General features: G+C 32.9%; 2 protein-coding genes across 2 annotated transcripts; one reads left to right on the forward strand and one right to left on the reverse strand.

The window, feature by feature from the left end:
* Positions 1 to 3,666: 3,666 nt before the first annotated feature.
* LOC109007572 (G-type lectin S-receptor-like serine/threonine-protein kinase At2g19130) lies at positions 3,667 to 5,016 on the forward strand. Its single transcript, XM_035686182.1, has one exon. The coding sequence runs from the start codon at positions 3,667 to 3,669 to the stop codon at positions 5,014 to 5,016; it is 1,350 nt and encodes a 449-aa protein (XP_035542075.1).
* Positions 5,017 to 11,687: 6,671 nt separating this feature from the next.
* Positions 11,688 to 13,429, reverse strand: LOC109007575 (uncharacterized protein At4g00950-like). Its single transcript, XM_018987307.2, has 2 exons — positions 12,654 to 13,429; positions 11,688 to 12,026 (listed from the first exon to the last, which is right to left on the reverse strand). Exons 1-2 carry the CDS (start codon positions 13,233 to 13,235, stop codon positions 11,934 to 11,936), a joined length of 675 nt encoding a protein of 224 aa, XP_018842852.1. The 5' UTR covers positions 13,236 to 13,429; the 3' UTR covers positions 11,688 to 11,933.
* Positions 13,430 to 20,872: the final 7,443 nt, after the last annotated feature.

The following is a 20,872-nucleotide window of genomic DNA, read 5'->3' on the forward strand; positions in this document are numbered from 1 at the left end:
ATTTAGTTTTCTGCTATTATTAGTCATCTGATTTATTACTCTGCTTTGGAACAATATGTTATTAATTGTTGTTATTCTCCATATGGCATATAAGATGTATTTTGGTGAATTATAAACGGTTGAACTATAGAATCAATCAAACAATTGTTGGTTGAAGTTCTCCCCTATTTTCTCCTCTGGTTTCACTGTTTTTCGTTAATCTGATTTCTAAAACCAACAATTGGCATCAAAGCATGTCTCGATCTTCTTGGGAAAAATGGTTGGCATTAGTTCACCCACATCAATTCCTATTTTTTCTGGTAAAAATTATGACTACTGGAGCATAAAAATGAAGACTTTGTTCTTGTCTCTTGATCTATGGGATGTCATCGAGTCTGGAGTTCCAACAGTCAGTGAAAACTCAAGTGGTGGTGGTTCAACTTCAAGTCAAGTCAAGCTGGAAAAATACAAGGATGCAAAGGCATTATTCACTCTGCAACAAGCTGTAAGTGAATTTATATTTTCAAGACTAATGAATCTATATTGCCAATAAATATAGACTACCTTATGGCATCAAAGGTTTGGACATTATAACCTTAATGCACTAAGGTTGTTAAATCAAAAAAATATGATGGGAAACTTACCTCTTTTGAATCAGAATATGGTCGTGTGTGAAGGTTGCATGTTGGGGAAACAACATAGAGAATCTTTTCCAAAAGGAGAAGCATGGAGAGCCAAATCAGTTTTGGAACTTGTGCATACATATTTATGTGGTCTTATGAGAACTCCTTCACAAAGTCAAAACATGTACTTCATCTTGTTTATTGATGATTTTTCTAGAATAACTTGAGAGTACTTTCTCAAAGAAAAATCAGAAGCATCTAAAATTTTTAAAAAATTTAAATTTCTTGTTGAGAACCAAAGTGGTAGAAAACTCAAAACTTTGGTAAGTGATAGAGGCACTGAGTTTAACTCTAAAAAGTTTGATGAGTTTTGCAAAAATGAAGGATTGGAACACCAGTTGGTTGTTGCCTATACTCCACAACAAAATGGAGTCTCGGAGAGGAAAAATAGGACTATCATGGAGATGGCCAGGTCTACGTTAATGGCAAAAGGACTTCCTAAAAAGTTTTCGGCTGAGGCTGTTAACACAGTTGTGTATCTCCTGAATAGATGTCCTACAAAAGCTGTGAAAAATTTAACTCCCATTGAAGCTTGGAGTGGGATCAAACCTACTGCTGAGCATCTAAAAGTTTTTGGATGCATTTGTTATATGCATATCCCTGAACAAAAAAGGCACAAGTTGGAAGAAAAGTCAGCAAAGGGAGTCTTCCTTGGATATAGCTCTTAATCCAAAGGATATAGGGTCTTCAACTTAAAATCACAGCAGCTGGTTACAAGTAGGGATGTGGTGTTTGATGAGAATTAACTCAGCCACTTACCATACCAGTAATTGAAGAACCCGAGACAAGAATGGAAAATGATGATGACAGTCAACGAGCAACTCCAACCTCAGAACAAAGGGTTGACGGTAACCTTGAGTTCTCAGATCAGTCTACTCCTGAAACAACTCCAAGAAGGTTGAGACCTTTGAGTGAAATCTATGAATCTTGCAACTATATGTCTTTAGAGCCTGAAAGCTTTGCAGCAGCTGTAAAAGAATCAATTTGGGTTGATGCAATGAATGAGGAGATTAAGATGATTGAAAAGAACAATACCTGAGAGCTTGTTCCTTGTCTTGACAGCAAAGAAATCATTAGAGTTAAATGGATTTACAAAAGGAAGCTTAATCCTGATGGTTCGTTAAAGAAATGCAAAGCAAGATTAGTAGCTAAAGGGTACTCACAGCAGGCTAGAATCGATTTCAATGAAACTTATGCTCTTGTGGCAAGATTAGATACTATAAGAACTGTTTGTGCACTTGCAGCTCAAAGAAGTTGGAAGATCTCTCAACTTGATGTTAAATCAGCTTTCCTCAATGGAGAACTTGAAGAGGAAGTGTATGTGCAGCAACCCGAGGGTTTTAACAAGGAAGATGGCAGGGTGCTTAAATTAAAAAATGCTCTATATGGGCTTAAACAAGCACCTAGAGCATGGTATAGCAAGATCGATGGTTACTTTGGTGAACAAGGCTTCAAGAAAAGTGTGAGTGAACCTACACTTTATGTTCAAATCAAAGGTGAAAATCTGCTCATAGTCTCCTTATATGTTGATGATTTAATCATTATTGGAAGTGACTCAAAGATGATTGAAGAATTCAAGCAAGAGATGATGAAGTCTTTTGAAATGAGTGACTTGGGTTTAATGCATTATTTTCTTGGTATGGAAGTATGTCAAGATGATGGCAACTTCATTTGTCAAAAGAAGTATGCTGGAGATTTACTTAAGAAGTTCAATATGGCTGATTGGAAACCAGTGGCAACTTCTCTAATTGCAAATGAAAAACTTAAGAAAGAAGATGGGGGGAAATTAACTGATGGGGCTACTTATAGAACTTTGATTGGCAGCTTGTTATACCTCACTTCTACTCGATCTAATCTCATGTTTGCTACAAGCATGTTGTCAAGGTTCATGCAAAATCCCATTCAAGTGCATTTTGGTGCTGCAAAAAGAGTATTGAGATATGTTCAAGGAACTTTGAAGTATGGTATTTCTTTCAAACCGTGTTCTTATTCAAAATTATTTGGGTACACTGACAGTGATTGGGCTAGTTCTATTGATGATATGAAAAGTACATCAGGCTATTGTTTTAATTTGGGATCTGGAATTTTCTCATGGGGTTCAAAAAAACATGGTTTCGTGGCTCAATCTACAGCAGAAGCAAAGTATGTTACTGCTGCCAATGTTGTAAATCAAGCTATATGGCTTACCAAAATACTTGAAGATATGGGAGCAAAGCAACAACTTCCAGTTGAGATTTTCTGTGATAATAAATCAGCAATTGCAATAGGAAAAAATCCAGTTTATCATAGCCGAACCAAGCACATTGCTATTAAGTATCATTATCTTAGAGAAGTAATTGCTAATAGAGATGTTGAGTTGAAGTATTGCAAGTCAGAAGAACAATTAGCTGATATCTTTACAAAGGCACTTCCTAGAGACAAATTTCAGAAGCTGCGTTTGATGCTTGGAGTTGAAGAAAATGCATCAAGGAGGAGTATTGAAGATTGATGCAGTTTTCTATACAAGCTATATTTAATTTTCTGCTATTATTAGTCATCTGATTTATTACTATGCTTTGAAACAATATGTTATTAATTATTGTTATTCTCAATATAGCATATAAGATGTATTTTGGTGAATTGTAAACGGCAGAACAATAGAATCAATCAAACAATTGTTGGTTGAAGTTCTCCCATGTTTTCTCCTGTGGTTTCACTATTTTTCTGCAATCTGATTTCTAAAACCAACAATTATTGGTTGTATCACGATAATGATACTATCTATGATGCCGGAAACTTTTCAGAGTTTAATTAACGTCCTTGACGAGGTTTTTGAGGTTTGTCCTAACAGTTGGTGCATGTTAATACAAACAATTAACTTTTCGGAGTTTTCATAATCTCAAGTTTCTTGTTCAATCGATCATCATTTGATTCTTATGGCCGGCGTGTTGTTATACATCTTCAGTGTACCAAACCCTGAGAATTGGGCTGATTTCGTTGCGGTGCTGCTTGCTTTGTGAAGGACATGGCCATTGATACAAACGAGACATTCCTCTTGATCTTAGTTCTGCTTCTAACACTCAGAGAAAGCTTCACCGTTGCAGATGATACCCTTTCGATGGATGAGTTTCTCGTAGCGTATAATCCCGACGGCCTATTATCTAATAATAACAAATTTACACTCGGATTTTTCCAACGATCAGGTAATTCTACAAAAATCTACCTGGGGATTTGGTACACAGGGTTTGGAGGCCAGAGGATTGTTTGGGTAGCAAATAGAGAAAACCATTTGTCTAGCCTATTAACTTCAACACTCGAATTCTCAGATGACGGCAATCTAGTCCTTCTGCAAACTCCCTCCGAGATATTTTGGTCCACAAATTTGAGGTATCTCCCGCCAAATTCAACTGAAGCAGCACTTCTTGATGATGGGAATTTTGTTTTAAGAGATAGGTCGAACCTTTCTACTATATTTTGGGAGAGTTTCGACCATCCAACAAATGCATGGCTGCCAGGTGCAAAGCTTGGAATCGATAATGTAGGAAAAGTACCGAAGCGGCTTATTTCATGGAGAAATTCAGAAGATCCATCACCGGGTGTGTTCTCGTTCGATCTAGATCACCCAAATGGAGTCTTCCAATTTATCTTAGAGTGGAACAACTCCCATGTTTATTGGAGTAGTGGAGTTTGGAACAGTTCATCTTTTCCCTCCGTTCCTCCGGCCTGGTTCCAAGCTGGTATCTACAATTTTAATTTCGTGTCAAATGAAAACGAAACCTATGTTACTTATTCTCTTTCTAGTGTTTCCAGGGTTGACCATCTTGAGATTACTTCTACTGGACAGATCCAGCCTGTTGAGCTGAAGCAGACCTCTCTCCTTAACCCACCTTCTTTACTTTGGGTTCGCCCGATATTACTATCAAATGTCTTCGCATTGTGTGGTGCATTTGGCATGTATGACGATAATTCATCTTACCCTTGTGATTGTCCAAAAGGTTTTGAACCATTTTCAGATACGGATACCAGACTAAATGATTGGTCAGATGGTTGTCGGAGGAAACACCCTTTGGAATGTGAGAATCGTAATGGCAAAAAAGACTGGTTCTTGAAAATATCAAACCTGATATTGCCTTTTAACAATACAGCATATTCGGTAGTGAGTGCTAAGAGATGTGAATTAGCTTGCATGAATAATTGTTCTTGCACAGCTTATGCACATAACAGCAACGGGTGTATGACATGGGAAGGATCTCTTTTGAACATGCAGCGACCCAGCTCATATGGTAGTGAGGCAGGACAGGATATATATCTCAGACTTGCAGCCGATGAGCGTCAAAGTACCAAAGGCAGGATGAATATGATGAAACCCACATAAGTTTATATTATCTTCATAGTGAATGGATACGTAATTCTATTTTAGTACGTAGAGCTAATAATCATTTGTTATCATCCTAATCAGGAACCAAAGGGAAAGTATTGGTGATTGTGGAGGTTCTGATCCCTGCAACAGGGCTAATCTTATGCCTAGTCTTCGTTTGTTTCTCGAGCAAGGGAAAGCATAAATGCAAAGGTAATGGCAAGTTCTAACACTACATATATATATATAGAAATGTTGAACAAGAAAAGTATAAAATTTCCTTAGTCTAATGAGGAGTGTTGCATAAATTTTTGGCTCGCTCGTCAGACATTTTTCATGCTATTGAGATTATCTGAACCAAGTTTTTGGGATAACTCCATGAACAAGCCTCACAAACATATTCCAAACTCCTTTGATTGATTTTTTTAGAGCAAATTATTCTAGATTTTCTATTAAAATGACAAAAGTTGCATCATTTTATATCAAACAGGAGATGAGGCTCCAAGCAATGATCTACTGTTATATGATTTTAGTACTATTGAACTCCATGCAATCGATGATAGAAAAAATACTAAAGATAATGCGAGGAAAGGAGGAATGAAAGATGCTGAGTTACCGCTATTTAGTTATGAGAGTGTATCAGCTGCAACCAATAATTTCTCAACAGCAAATAAGCTTGGAGAAGGAGGCTTTGGACCTGTTTACAAGGTATATATGTATGTTTCATTCTTCTAAATGAATCTGCTTCTAAAAATATTGAGACAATCATTTGTTATAAACTTTGCATAAAGTTAAAGACTTTGTGGTTCCCTTTCACAGGGGAAGTCACTCAAGGGGCATGAAATTGCAATTAAAATGCTTTCAAAGAAATCTGGACAAGGGCTTGACGAATTCATGAATGAGACAACACTGATCGCAAAACTACAGCACAGAAATCTTGTCCGACTCTTGGGTTGTTGTATGGAAGGAGATCAAAAAATAATAATATACGAGTACATGCCCAATAAAAGTTTGGATTTCTACTTTTTTGGTGTGTCATCGTTTCATCATCTCGACGCTCATGTATCACCACACATAGACACGCATATATGTGTGTGTGTGTGTGTAATTTTGAGTTCTTGAGTGCTAATTTCTTTTGTTGCACCATTTAAATAGATACAACCAAAAAACTGATGTTAGATTGGGCGACACGCATACACATTATTAAAGGGATTGCTCAAGGACTGCTATATCTTCATCAGCATTCAAGGTTAAAAATCATACATAGAGATATAAAGCCAAACAACATTCTCTTGGATGGTGAAATGAACCCAAAAATATCAGATTTTGGCATGGCTCGACTAGTTGGAGATAACGAAGCACAAGCAAATACAAACAGGATTGTTGGAACTTAGTGAGTATGCTATCTACTTGTTATATGATACATGGAATTGCTTGCGGAATATTTCATTGAGAAAGATACTTGAAAGTTATGTACTAAATTTTGAAATGCAGTGGCTACATGTCTCCTGAATATGTTATGGAGGGTCTATACTCGATAAAGTCTGATGTGTTTAGCTTTGGAGTATTGCTACTAGAGATTGTGAGTGGCGAGAAGAATACAGGCTTCTACAACAGAGAGTCACTCAACCTTCTTAACCATGTGTGTAGCTTTTGTAACCTCTCAAGTTCTTCTCGTCTTTTATGTCAATATAAATTATAGACTTAAATGCACTAACATTTTAACAAAAATTACCTTGATTTGAAATGAAAATAGGCTTGGGAGTTGTGGAGAGATGAACGAAGTTTGGAGTTGATGGATTCAGTGATAGGGCGTCCTTCTTCCGAGGGTACCATAGTGAGATTAATTAACATTGGGCTACTTTGCGTTCAAGCATCCCCATCTGATCAACCTACCATGTTTGATGTGGTTTCAATGATGAGCAATGAACATGCACCTCTACCTATACCCAAGAAACCTGCCTTTACCACATGTCGGAATTCAATGCACTCGAATCCAAAAATTAATTATGCAGAAAATTGCTCAGTAAATAGTGTAACTATTTCAGTGCTGGAAGCTAGATGAGTCTACCCTTTTGCTTAACGGAATTTTTTTTGTCTGTTTTTTTTCAAGAGCTATTGTTTTTATTTAAAATTTATGAACATTGTTCTGTTACGTACTGATTAACGACCCTTATCCTAATAAACCTCAACTTTTGTTTGCTTTTGCATGATAAATGAATATGTTATAGCATTTATGTGGCACGCTATGACCAACTCTTCACATACTTAATTTGATCATAATTCACAACCAGACTGCAGGAAACACAATTTTACAATTTTTCCAATGACAGTATTTTAAAGGTTAGTCCGAGGATTACAAACAAGCCGAAGGTGATTTCTGGATGGTCAGAGTCCTAATCTACAAGTCGTGACGGTTCCTCTCGGATTTGAGGGAATCAGTGCGCATGTGTAGATTCGTGTTTCTACACGGGACAAAATCATAAGATTTAAAGCATTAACAAGCGACAGAAAAATTACATGGCATCATGAGGGACAGGGGATCTTACTGTAGCACCTTCGAAAGGGGAGGTGCGCGATGGAGGTGTAGGATCTGATGGTGGGGTGTTTCAGCTAGGTCTCATAGAGGAAGGGGAAATTGGTGGCTGACCTAGGCTTCTCTAGCCATGGACAGTGGAGAGAGAGAGAGAGAGAGAGAGAGAGAGCTACCGAAAGAGGTAGGGGTGACGGAGCTGGAAGTAATCGACGGCAATACGGTGTGGGCGAGGAGGACGCTGTGTGATGGCAAATATGGGTGGTTGGGTGAGGTTCATGGCAGATCTGAGTGCTGAGCTGCAGTGGATCCGAAACTGCTACTTTTGAGGCGTGGAGGACATGATTGAGAAGAGAAATAGTAGATCTGGATGGCTCGGTGTGGTGCTTCTCTGAGATGATTGACGGCAGCTGCGGGAACGGCTGCAAAACAAAGTGAAGAGAGTGCGAGAGAGGGAGAGAAATTAAAGGAATGGAGAGCGAGATTGTCATGGATGCAACAGAATTAACCGTCGGGAATAAAGGGAGACAAAATTGGGAGTTCGGGAATTAATGAAACTGTGCGTTTTAAGTTGAGAAGTGATCTGCCGTTTTGTAATTGTGTAGTGTCGTATTATAATAAGTAGAACGGTGCATTTGTGGAGTTTGTGTTGCAGGATGCGTTTAGCTTGTAAAGAGTTGCTTTTAATATCATTCTTTTGTAATGTCGTGTGTAAAAGGGAGGGTGAGTTCTTTAAAGACTGGAAGCGAATTCTTTAGTATGGGGCTGTTTAAGAGTTTCTCGAAAACTCTTTCAGGTTTGGGACACAAGATAAAATATAAAATTTCTATTTCATTTTATCTCATCATTACACATTTTTTAAATCTCTATACAAAATAAAATAAACAATTCAACTTTTTCAAATCACAATACATATTTATCAAATTTCAAAATAATAATAATATTAAAATATATTATTTAAAACTTCAAAATAAAATATAAAATTCTCATTTCATTCCCAAACCTGCCAGGTTCCAAATCATTCTTAAACTCGAGGGAAAATTGGAGCTGGTGGGCATGAAGTTTGGCGGTGGAGAGATGTTTGTGGGCGTCTTTTGAGTTGCCAGGCCATGAGTCAAATCTGCAATTTCAAAAGCAGCCTTTTTCGAATCGGAATCTAAGGTGGCGTTCAAACAAACTTTCTTCGTAAGATTTTACTTTTCCTCGTGCGCTTAGTCCAGCTCCCGCCAGCATTCAAGGTGCAGAGAGCTTAATATCAAGCTAGCGGTGGCCTCATGATCAAGACCTTGAAGTCCCTATACGTTTTTTTTTTTTGCTGCATATGTGACTGAATTAGATGTAAATTGATCGATGAACTCCGAGGCATAGGGATGAAAAAAAACCAGTGAACGGAAAACCAGACCGACGAGCCAAACCGAACTGGTGAGTTTTGTTCGGTCTAATACCGGTTCGATCTGGTACTGATTTCATTTTTTTCAAAAGCGGTTGAAACCAGTCCGGTTCTAGTTTTTATTTTTCTAATACCAAATCGGACCAGTTTATATATATATATATATATATATATATTTTTTATATTATATATTATATTTTTTATATATAATATATATGATTATATATAAAATAATTTTATATTATATACTAAATTGTTAATTAATATATCATTAAATTTTAAAATCTTATTACTCATGTATAATAATAATCTAATAATATAAAAATAATATAACATTTTATATAATATTATCATTCAAAAATTTAATTTTATAATATAAAATTTTAATCTTAAACATCATTATTTGATCATATGTTATTATTTTTGATAAATTATAATATATATTCTTTTTGATAAATGCATTTCTATATATTTGATGATATACACTCGTATAAAAAGTGTATGTAACTATCATATTATCACTAACATATATAATCAAATATATAAATAAGTTAGACATTAGCATATTATCATTAAGATATATAATCAAATATTATATAACCAGAAAAATCGAAAAAATTTGACTAAATTAGATCAAAATCATAAATACCGGTTTAGAGATATAACCGATGCGATATCAGTTTTTCAAATCTCAAAATTAATATATATCGATTCGATCTTAAAATATATGTCTAAAATCGAAGCGAATCGAATCGATTACACCCTTACTAAGACATGCAAAAGAAAATATTATTTTGTTGGCAACTCAACCGATATGTCGTGCACTTCATTCAACATGTCTTGTACAATTACGAGCTTAATTATTTGACTGCCAAAACGCATGCATGCATTGAGATTCTGACTTTTGTGATGGTTTTGGCAACGAAATTAATGCCACTTAACTCCCAAGTTTTGCTTGTTCTCAAATTCCCGAGGGAAGGGAAAAAAAAACATAATAAAATTATATTCTGTGTTGCAGTTATGGTTATCATAATAAATTATATTATTTTCGATCAATCTTATTCATTGCCGAATTGTCTGAAGATGTTTGGCGTACTGTCGGAATTGGGTTTGACAAAAGAGGTAGAGACGTTGGAGGAGTACAAGAGAATTCTAGAGAAACTGCCAGATGTGGAGGCTTGACACAGAGACCAAGAAGATTTAGGCCGTCTCTTACTATTTCGGCTTGACAGAGAGACCAAGAAGAGTTGTGCGTTGACCAAGAAGTGTTTGTAAATATTTGTAAATAGTAATAAAAAAATAATAATAGAATATTAAATAATAATAAAAAATAAATAAAAAGTAATGAATAGTAATAAAAAGTATATGAAAAGTACTCCCAAGTAATGAGAGTACTTGAGGTACTCTCAACTGAGTTCAGTCTAATTTTAAACTGAGTCTAACATCTAAATACTCAACTCTTAAATTCTTAAATTCATCTCAACTCAAAATATCCTTACACGTCGGACTCACAATCTTTTTCAACTTAACACAGATACGTAGGATTTACAACCTTTTTTAACTTCACATAAAAGTACTAAACTTATCTTAACATACAAACACACTTTAAACTAAATTTAGATGGACCCTACATAACTTTCTCTACTACTCAACTCATTACAAATATTCATAAAGAACTGAGCTCAGCTCTACATCCAAACGCAGCCTTAGGATCGATCCCACTTGTTTGATTGGATTAATTTTGTGAAGAAATTGAATTGGGTATTATGAATTTGTTTGGAGATTTAAACCATTAAAGGATGGACACGAGGTTGTATATAGTTATTGAATCAAACTCAACTCATTTCAAACAAATCATTGATGTGATATACTATTTTTTTAACTTTTCATAAAAAAAGTTAAACTTATATTAACCTACTTCATACATTTCAACCTAATAAGTTATACCATCTCAACCTAAAAAAAATTAAATCTATCTCAATAGAAGCAACAAATATTATTATTCACAACTTAATTTACCTCAATATCTAAACGTAGCAGTCTCTACAGCTACATATTTCAAATTCTTAGAAAAAAGATGGACCATAATATATATATAGACTCTATATATTATTAATGTCTTTTCTTGAATTAAGTCTTAAACATTGTATGGTTAACATGCCACTACCATAATTCTAAAAGAGAGATTAAACGCATAATACTTCTTGTGTTAAATGTTAATATTAAATGTATACAGCATTTATCTCTTTACTAACTAAAAAAAAAGGAAGTAATGATATATCCGCAATCGTTCTTATAACTTTTTATACAATCATATTTTAAAATATGGGTATTTATATGAAGTGATTTATATGTTATTTTATAAAAATAATCCTCATTTAAAAAGCATAATTGGGTAAAGATTGTACATATATTATTTTCCCAAAAAAAAAAATATTCGAGATAATTATGCTCAAAGTCAAAGCAAAACTCCAATGCTAAAGAACAAATACTTCTCAAATTCTGTTAAATATATATATATATATATATAATTAGAATTTAGAAATGAGATGTTGAGTAGTCAATTCAAAGCCAAATTTAGTCAATAATAACACTAGTTTTCAAGTTTCCCCACCCCTATAAAGAGCCGTCCTAACTGGTGAAAACCAAAACCTAGTTGGAATAATCGTAGCCGCTCTTGATGAATTTTTGCAACCACTTCCAGGAAAAAATAAAAGAAATAATTAATAACTTGGTCGCATGGAATTTCCACATTTTTACGTAGAATAATGGTAAACATCACAATAAACGTATATAGACTCCTACTACACACGTCTAAAGTAAACATGCTATTGATTTTACTTTCTGAGCTATACATGATCATGATTTTCAAAAGTAAGCAGAAATTATTACAGCACTATGCAGGTTTGAAAAACTGAAATTATTAGAGCATGAGCATGAGCATGATGATGATGATGATGAGGTAGATCATCATGAGAGATCAGGGGCTGCAATAAATCAGACCGGAGCTAGCTAGCTAGTTAGCCCATCATCTTTCTGAGTATTCTTTCTTTCTGACGTACGCCTCCATGGGACCACCTGCTTAAAGCTTTCATAAACGCTTGCCTGCAATTGGATCATCACACATACATCAATTATTACAGAAATTAATCAAACCACCATTTACAGATCATAAGATTTCAATTTTCCTTTTCTTGTGGAGCCAGAAGGTTTCCTCAGCTAAGCTAATGCTCCAAAATCAATTTCAAGGAATATGAAAAACACAATGATCTGTTGATGTTTTGGGGGGTGGGGGGTTCAAACTTCAATCTCTGTTTATGTGAGTTGAAAACAAGAAGCACGACGGAAAAAGTTGCCGCCAAATAATTCCCAATATCTGTTCTGGTTCAAAATGATTGAAAAGTTTGAACCTTAAAGGAAAAAATGAAAAGAAAATGGATGTTCCAAGAGACTTGGATATATAGGCCATCATCATCACTTGGTTGCAACAACAACAGAGTTCAAAGTGGATTTTTTAGTTAAACACTCATGTGATTTTGTATAAACTTAATTCAATACCTTCACACAATATCTAGATATTGGTTCCTGATCTTCGTTAAAGTCATGATAATCAAAATGACTCCAAATCATGCATAATCTTTCTTTGTTAAAGATGAACTTAATAAAAAGGAGATCAATATTAATGGAATAGAATGGGTCTTTCAAACCTTTTTTGTGAATTTTGGAACTTACCAACAAATGAGAGCTTGTGTTTGCAAGACTCAGAAAGCTCCCTTTCCTCCTAACTCTCGTGATCTTCCCCTTAGTATTATTGCCACCGCCATGATCACCGTCGATCACCGAAGAAGATGAGAAATCAAAACTACCCTGGAAAACCTGCTTATTCTTCCTGAAACTACCCCACCTCATCGACCGGAAATGGCCTCCCCTCTCCTTTGACGTTAATCTCCTGCCCACATCCTGATCTGGGCTTCTGAAAGAAAACCTGTAGCTGTGAGACACAGTCCGCCCCAGTACGTAAGGCCCGTCCAAGACCGTGGTAGGGGACGGCATGTTCATGGATTTACTCTCACTTAGCAGCAATCTCGGAGGCAGTTCCAAGATTCTTGCGGCAGTCTCTGGTTTGGAATCGGCGGCGCATGGCTGCCTAGGCTTCCCTGGTGCTTCCTCCCAGTGAAATGGAACAGACGCTGTAGCTCGGAGCGGTGGTGTTAGCATTCCTGTTGACTCCTGATCCAACAGCTTGCTTGGAAGTGAGAACAACGAGAGCTTTGGTGTGGAGCTTGCTTCATTGTCTGGCTCAGACGACCCCATCTCTCTCTCTCTCTCTCTACCTCTCTCTGAAGGCGTTCTTCTTTTTCTAAAAACTCAATGACCCAATTCTCACTGTTGAAAAACATGCATACCCATCAGATTTCTTGGTCACTTTTTGAGGTTGGATTGTGAAATTTTTATAGAGAGAGAAAGGGTGGTGGTGAATGTGAACTGTGAGGGTCGGTCACAGAAAACGCTCCCGGCGCTTCTTCTTCACGAGAAATTGACATTTTTCCTTCTTTTATCCTATCACGTCTTTGTTAGGAAAGAAACCCCGGGTCCCACCTTAGAAATCCTGCCTTTTTATTGGTGGGTAACGACCAGCAACGGTCATTTACCATTAGCATTTTGTTCATTTGAAAAGTCATATCTGGGGAGAGCTTTCTGCATTAAGGTGAATTATATCTAAACAATTTAAGAGCAAGTGTGAGCAGAGAATGTGTAACGGTTAGGTCTTATAATGGATAGAACTGATCATGCTATATTTAATATTTATGGGCAATGAGTGTACGAAATGCCAATTGCCAACTACAAGTCTACAAATATATATATATATATATATATATATATACATACTAGGTCTAAATAACGTGCAAAGCATGATTGTCTAGTTAGATTAAATAGTTATTTTATAAAAATAATATATTTTTTTATAAAATTTGTAAAAATAGTTGATGACATATATAGCTTAGAAGATATTGATTCAACTTTTATACAAGTAATATAATTAATAGAATATTACAAATAAACTTTAACAAGATGATTGAGTTTGCATTATCAAGATGATGGTATTTAATGGCATGTTTTGGGTCAAATGAGATTTATTTCTCCTTTTTCCTATATATTTTGGCTTTATATTATATTTTGCTGGATAACTATATAACCTCGTTGAGGATATTTCACTGTTGTGGTTCTGTTTATAAAATTTTAGTACTTATGATTACTAAGCTGTGAAATTTATGATTTAGATAGTCAGATACTCTAATAATTTTATCTCATTTTATTTTATTGCAGTGCTTTAACCAAACGATCTTCAAAATGGTATTAAAAATTTTGAAAAGATATAAATATATATTAAAATGTTTAAAAGTTTTAATTAATAATAGTATTTCATTCTAAATGTCTAAAGAAATACATTCTGCATCTTGGGATTATCATTTTGGGATTATCATTTTTTTAATAGAGTTATATATATTTTTTTATTTTTTATGATTTCCCAACAAAGCCATTATGCACACGCACACACAACAAGTTGGAGAGCCATTAATAGAGTTATATATATTGCCGTTAACTTTAACGAAAACAAAAAAAAAAAAAAAAAAAAAAGGTTAAAACAAGAAATTCCGTCTCATACACACTTTATATATATAGATAGATATAAATCAAATCATAAATCTATAACCATTCACCTAACATGATTTGATTTGTAAGATATTTAATTTTAAATTTTTACTTAAAAATTAAATCATATTTAGTAATAAAAATAAGATAAATGTTTTAATTACAAAAAAATTCTATAAAATAAACTCACAAACTAACGTATCTTGGTGTGATACATTAAATAGCAAAACTACTTTTATTGTAAAGTAGATATAAATATGTCAGTTTGTGAATTTACTTTTATAAAATCTCTTTATTGCTGTAACACCTTACTAAAAATAATTGTAAAAGAGATTATACGTGTGTTGCTGCTCTAATAGAATATTACTTCGTTAAATCTAGGGGATTCTTTGCTTACATATTAGTTTATATATAGAAGATAAACTTTGATATTGATAGATTTGTAAAAGGGCACAAGAGTAATGACCAAACACATTTTCTTGTATAACTTTGATATTGATAGATTATTTAAGTACAGTTAGCTCAGAAAAATATGCAGAAAGTATGTGTATAGAGGGAAAAGGCCTGTAAATTGAAAGGAAAAATATATGCATCTGCCCCACACCGGCACACACTCAACCTATTGAGTGTAAAAAAAAAAAAAAAAAGTGATGTGAAGTGTGTGCCGGTGTGGGGCAGATGCATAACATTTCCCAAATTGAAAGACCATATTGCTACATGGGCTGTAAAGTTGAAAGTGAAGGATATTTGGTGACCATGATGATCTTCCCATTCACTTTCCATTCTTTGCTAGGTTTTCTTTTTAGTATTTTAAGTACATTTTGGATATATTAATCTATCTACTAAAATTGAATAGGCAGTAGTGTCTTTCCTACCTGGGAAAGAGGACATAATTTCATGAGCAGCACTACACCTACTGAAAATATGTCTCGAATGTGTGTCTCAAAAAACACACTTCACTATTTTATTTTTATTTTCTTTTTTTTTCATGTATTTTTTTAATCATTATAAAATTTTAAAAAAATATCATTAAAAAATATTTATTAATTACTAAATAAATAAAAAAATCATTCAAGATACTTTTTGAGTCCAGAATTTTAACCAAAGCATTTCAAGACAACGTATATGTTTGTCATGTACCCTAAAGGGTCTCTTTTCACAAGTATTTTTTGTTCAGAAACCTTTCTCTTTCTCTCTTTTAGATATTTGGCCTTTGGCATGAGTCAAGACAGTAAAAAGGAATAAATCAGTCATAAAAAATGGCACAATGTCAAACTAGAACCTCTGTGCAATATTATATATGCATTAGTTTATATGTGTATATAAAATATGAAAAATGTTAAAATTTATCGATAAAAGTGATAGATTAAATATTTATTTTTTATATTTTTTTATTTAAGAATTAAAGAAATGATTATTAGTGAATTGATATTTTTTTTTAAAAAAAATATTTACAAATAGATAAAAAATGATTAAAATAAAAATAAAAATAAAAAATAAAAACCATTATCGGTTAAATTTCATCGGTCACCGATCTGTAGCATTACCCATAAAGTATATATAGTTATATATACAAGGATGATTTCCCTTGAGGATCCGACATTTTGAGGTCAAACAGAAACCAGACAAGTCTTGTAAATGAGTGAGTGGTTCAATCATTCACACCCACTTGAATCATTGGGCCATGAAAAACACAGCTATAACATGGTCAAACCATCTGTTTTTCCTTAGAATTACCAAGAAAAAACAAAAAAAAAAAAACAAGATTTTCTGCAGAAGGCCTTAGCTATACAAAGCACAGAAATTTTTTTTTTTTTTTGAAAGTTTTATTCACTTTGCAGAGATCTTAAATGCCAAAACCCAACACAATTGAAACATGTAGTGGGAAGAGGGAGCACTGCAGATGTTGAGCATTCAAAGTGACTAAGACTAGTAAACCACCCCCCGCGGTGAAACTCAAGCAGCATCTCTGCTTCCCTTTTGTCACATCCCAAATGTTTTCAACTCCTTTTGTTTTCAGATCATTTATTTTCTGATCGAAACATATGAACTACCTCTCCCACTCATGATTCACTATAAGAGAAAACAAAGATAAGTGGGAGGGGTAAAATATAAGTCCAAAACAGTTTTCAATTTTAATCCATCAAAGAGTTATCACTAAAAACAAAATAAGAGAGATGGAGAGAGAACAAGAAGAGACAATAGGGTGAGAGTGTTAGGAGATAGGAAAGTGTAAGAAAAGAGTAGGAAAGTGAGAGACTGTCAAACATGCAAGGCAAACATTTCTCGCTACTCTCGAGATGCGGGCGTGAAAAAGATCAAATAAAAGAGACAGACACATACGACTTCAGGGATTTTTTAGAAGGGCTTCTTCAACTTCTAGACAGAGAGCTCCAGAGATAACATCTTCTACAGCAAGTAGATTTTCAATTTCTATTATTCAGTGAGAAATGAGATGCTATGAGAGATTGTCAACAAGCATATTATAGTGAAATTTTTCCTCCCCAAACTTCGTGGACATAAGCCTAGTGCCGAACTACATAAATCTATGTGTTTATCTCTTCTTATTTTCTATGCATTTAAATATTGTTCACCGTCATGGACGTACGCACAGACACCATACAGCAACATCGATTCATTGTCCAGGGCTCCGCACCTCACCAATCGAGGCCCAACACACCTCAGCGCATCCAAAAATTGATCTTTCTCCTCTTCCGAGCTGCGCCAGTTTTAGGAGCTAACAACAAGCATGGCTTATTTAGCAAATTATTGCACAATTTGGATCCATATTCCTTTGTGCCTTTTTCCTCTTTCATTGAAAATCAAAGGGCCACGGTAGGCATTGCATTTCAAGAATGTAAATCACTTTTGGTGTTAGGGGCGGAATTCTAAAGTTTAATTTAGAGGTTAAAATTAAGGGTGGGGGGGGGGGGAAGGAAAAAGTATTTATTTATTTATAAATATACCTTATAAAAATGATTTTAAAATTAATTTTAAATGATTGGTTCTATTCAATCGCAGGGGAGTGAAATCAAATATGAGACAGAGTAGTTGGATTTTACGTGGCCTCTGATGTTAGAGAGTTATCCAACATCGATCCATCCCTTAAGAGTGGCGTGATCATGTGAATGTTCTGAACATGCAAGATTCGAAAAATCAAGATGCAGGTACAACAGACTTTAGGGTTAAATAGAATGTGTGAAATGGATGGCCAATATTATTTATGGGACAATAGTACCGATGCTATTTATGCAAGAGTACGTACTTTCAATATCAAGTTTTTTGAAATCATTAATATGGTAGTCTAGTTAGTACGAGTTGATATTTCATAACTTTGAAGTTAGAAGTTCAAGTCAGGACATAAGTTGAAACAATTTATGGTAGTAAAGCCAGGCCTTTGGGCAATGGGATGAACTTTAGACTAGTTAGATGCTTTGAGAGTGATGTGATGACGAGCTTGCCCTTAGAGCAGTAGTTATAGCTAGGGATTTAACCGGTCCAGTTTTGGACAAATTTTGATACCGAATCGGTATACACCAGTTTTATATTTTCAAGAATCGATACCACAACAGTTACCCTCCTAAATCGATACTTCTGGTTTTACTTGTTCTATTCCGATTTTCAATTTTAAGCAAGTGCCAATTTATCATAAAATATATATATATATATATATATATGTTAAAAAAAACTGCTATAAAAAAATTTGTTGTATAAAAAAATCTGTTGTATAAAAAATCTACTATAAAAAAACTACTATAGAAACAGAAAATGAAAATTTGCAGCTAAAAAAAAAAATCTGCTATAGATAAAACTGTTATAGAAATAGAAAATGAAAATCTGCAATATGTTATACATACATATATATATATATATATACTTTATACATACTAAAATTTATAGTATATTATACTATGATATTTATACTTGATATATATATATATAAATATTAGTAATACACTAATACTACTAGTATATAGTAATACTATTGGTATAGTACATTACTACCATATGTATATATATATATATATATTATAGTGATATTAATACCATATATAGTTATACGTTAAGGAATATAATAATACATTGATACTAAATTATTACTAACACTATATACTATACTAATAGAGATATTAATACTATATATACTTATAGTGATTTAGTATAACTATATTAGACTATTAGTATTAGTATAAATATTAAAATTAGTTATAATGATTTAGTTATAGTGATTAACATAACTATATATTAGTATTTGTTATAGTGATTTTAATTTAGTATAACTATATAATAGTATTAGTATAAATATTAGAATAACTATATCAATGATAATATTAGTATACTAATACTAATAGTATTAGTATTACTATATCACTATAGTTAATAGTATTAGTATAACTAATACTATAGTGATTTATATAGTAATTTCTATATAGACTTAAAGTGGATTACTAATAGTATTAGTATTAGACCATAAAATTTAATTAATATACTAATGTATATTAGTATTACTAATGTATTGGAATATGTTGAGAATTTAATAGGCTAGAAAATATAATTTATATAATTTATATTTAAAACACATGATCAAATAAATTTTCATGTTTAAGAATAAAATTTTATGTTATAAATTATAATATAACATTATTTCATATATAATTATTTAGTATAACTAATACTATAGTGATTTATATAATAATTTTTATATAGACTTAAAAGTGTATTACTAATAGTAATATAGTATTAGTATTAGGCCATAAAATATAATTAATATACTAATGAGTAATGTTAAATACCACACCACCATCCTACTTTCATCTCATTATGTAAGATGTGTCATATTTATCACTATTAGATGATAAAGAATCATCTAATAAATGATCATTCAATAGTGATAAATATGTCACATCATGTATAGTGAGATGAAAGTAAGATAATAGTGTGGTGTATATAATTTTCCTATACTAATGTATATTAGTATTATTAATGTATTTATCAAAAAGAATAATGTTGAGAATTTATTAGACCATAAAACGTAATTAATATATATTTTATATTTAAAATATATGATCAAATAAATGTTCGTATTTAAGATTAAGATTTTATGTTATAAATTATAATATAACATTATTTTATATATAATTATAATTTATATATATTATATATAAAAAATATTATATATTATTAAAAATTAATTAAAAATATATAAATATGCAAACCGGTCTGGTCCAGGCCGGTTCTCCAATTTTTTAGTTATTTTTACAATCCTAGCTACAGTTTAAACCGGACATCCAACAGTAGGGAGAGGCTCCTATAGTCATGTCCAGGAAAGATTGTTACGCTAGTTGTCTCTGCCTCTCTTTTTTCAAAGAAAAGTAAAATATCAAGTTTTCTGAAGATGGAAGTTTTATCATTGTAAAGTTATGTTATTGTTGAGTATGGGTTAATTTCTTAGTGAGTTTGATAATTCACCTCCTCTCCTGTTCACTTCTATCCGATAGAGGGGATAAATCATACTGTTAATCAGGAGTTTATCTTTAAGTAGATGGATTGCTATGTTGACCATAATCATATTCTTGATAAATGTTAGATCTATAAAGAGATCTTACAAAACGATATTTATAAATTGATGTGATTTTTAATGTTATATTTTAGATCTACTTTATAAGAAAACAAAAACTTTAATTACAATTTAACATATCATATATCCAATGCTCACATCATTTTGTAAACTTATTTTTGTAAAATATTTGTATGGATCAAGCATTAATTCTCTTACTGAAAAATCTATTAACAAAGATTCAAAACAACCCACTATGGATCAACAGTACAAGGATCTACGAAAGCATATAGGGTTAATTATAATCTGAGCTCAATCTCTTAAAAAGAAGAAAAATAATAGAAAACTCGTACCTAAATGGGTTGATGACTCCATCTTTAATAATAATAATAATTGCATATTGATGAGCCCTAATTAGGTAATAACAATCTACATAGAGATAAGAGTTTTGGTAATAAAAAAAGAAAAAAAGTGATACAGTTACAAAGAAATTTTATAAAATTAAATTTAGAAATTAACATTGTTTCATATAATATAAAAAGAGTAATGTTACATACAGTCGTGAAATGCGCAAATATCGTGCAGTCACTTTGAAAAAGAGTAGGATCCACTATTAAAAAATTAATTTATTTTCATGTGGATCTCATATTTATTCACTTTTTTCAAATCGATTGCACGGTACTTGCACACTCACGATTGCAAGTATCATTTCTCATATAAAAATATTTATTTTATAATA

Source organism: Juglans regia, chromosome 16 (genome assembly GCF_001411555.2).
Source record: "Juglans regia cultivar Chandler chromosome 16, Walnut 2.0, whole genome shotgun sequence".
Taxonomy (NCBI): Eukaryota; Viridiplantae; Streptophyta; class Magnoliopsida; order Fagales; family Juglandaceae; genus Juglans; species Juglans regia.

Coding starts and splice junctions, on each gene's coding strand:
- LOC109007575 (XM_018987307.2), bottom strand. CDS start 13,235: ATGGGGTCGTCTGAGCCAGACAATGAAGCAAGCTCCACACCAAAGCTC. Junction 12,027..12,653: donor ACACAAGCTCTCATTTGTTG/GTAAGTTCCAAA, acceptor ATCCAATTGCAG/GCAAGCGTTTATGAAAGCTT.
- LOC109007572 (XM_035686182.1), top strand. CDS start 3,667: ATGGCCATTGATACAAACGAGACATTCCTCTTGATCTTAGTTCTGCTT.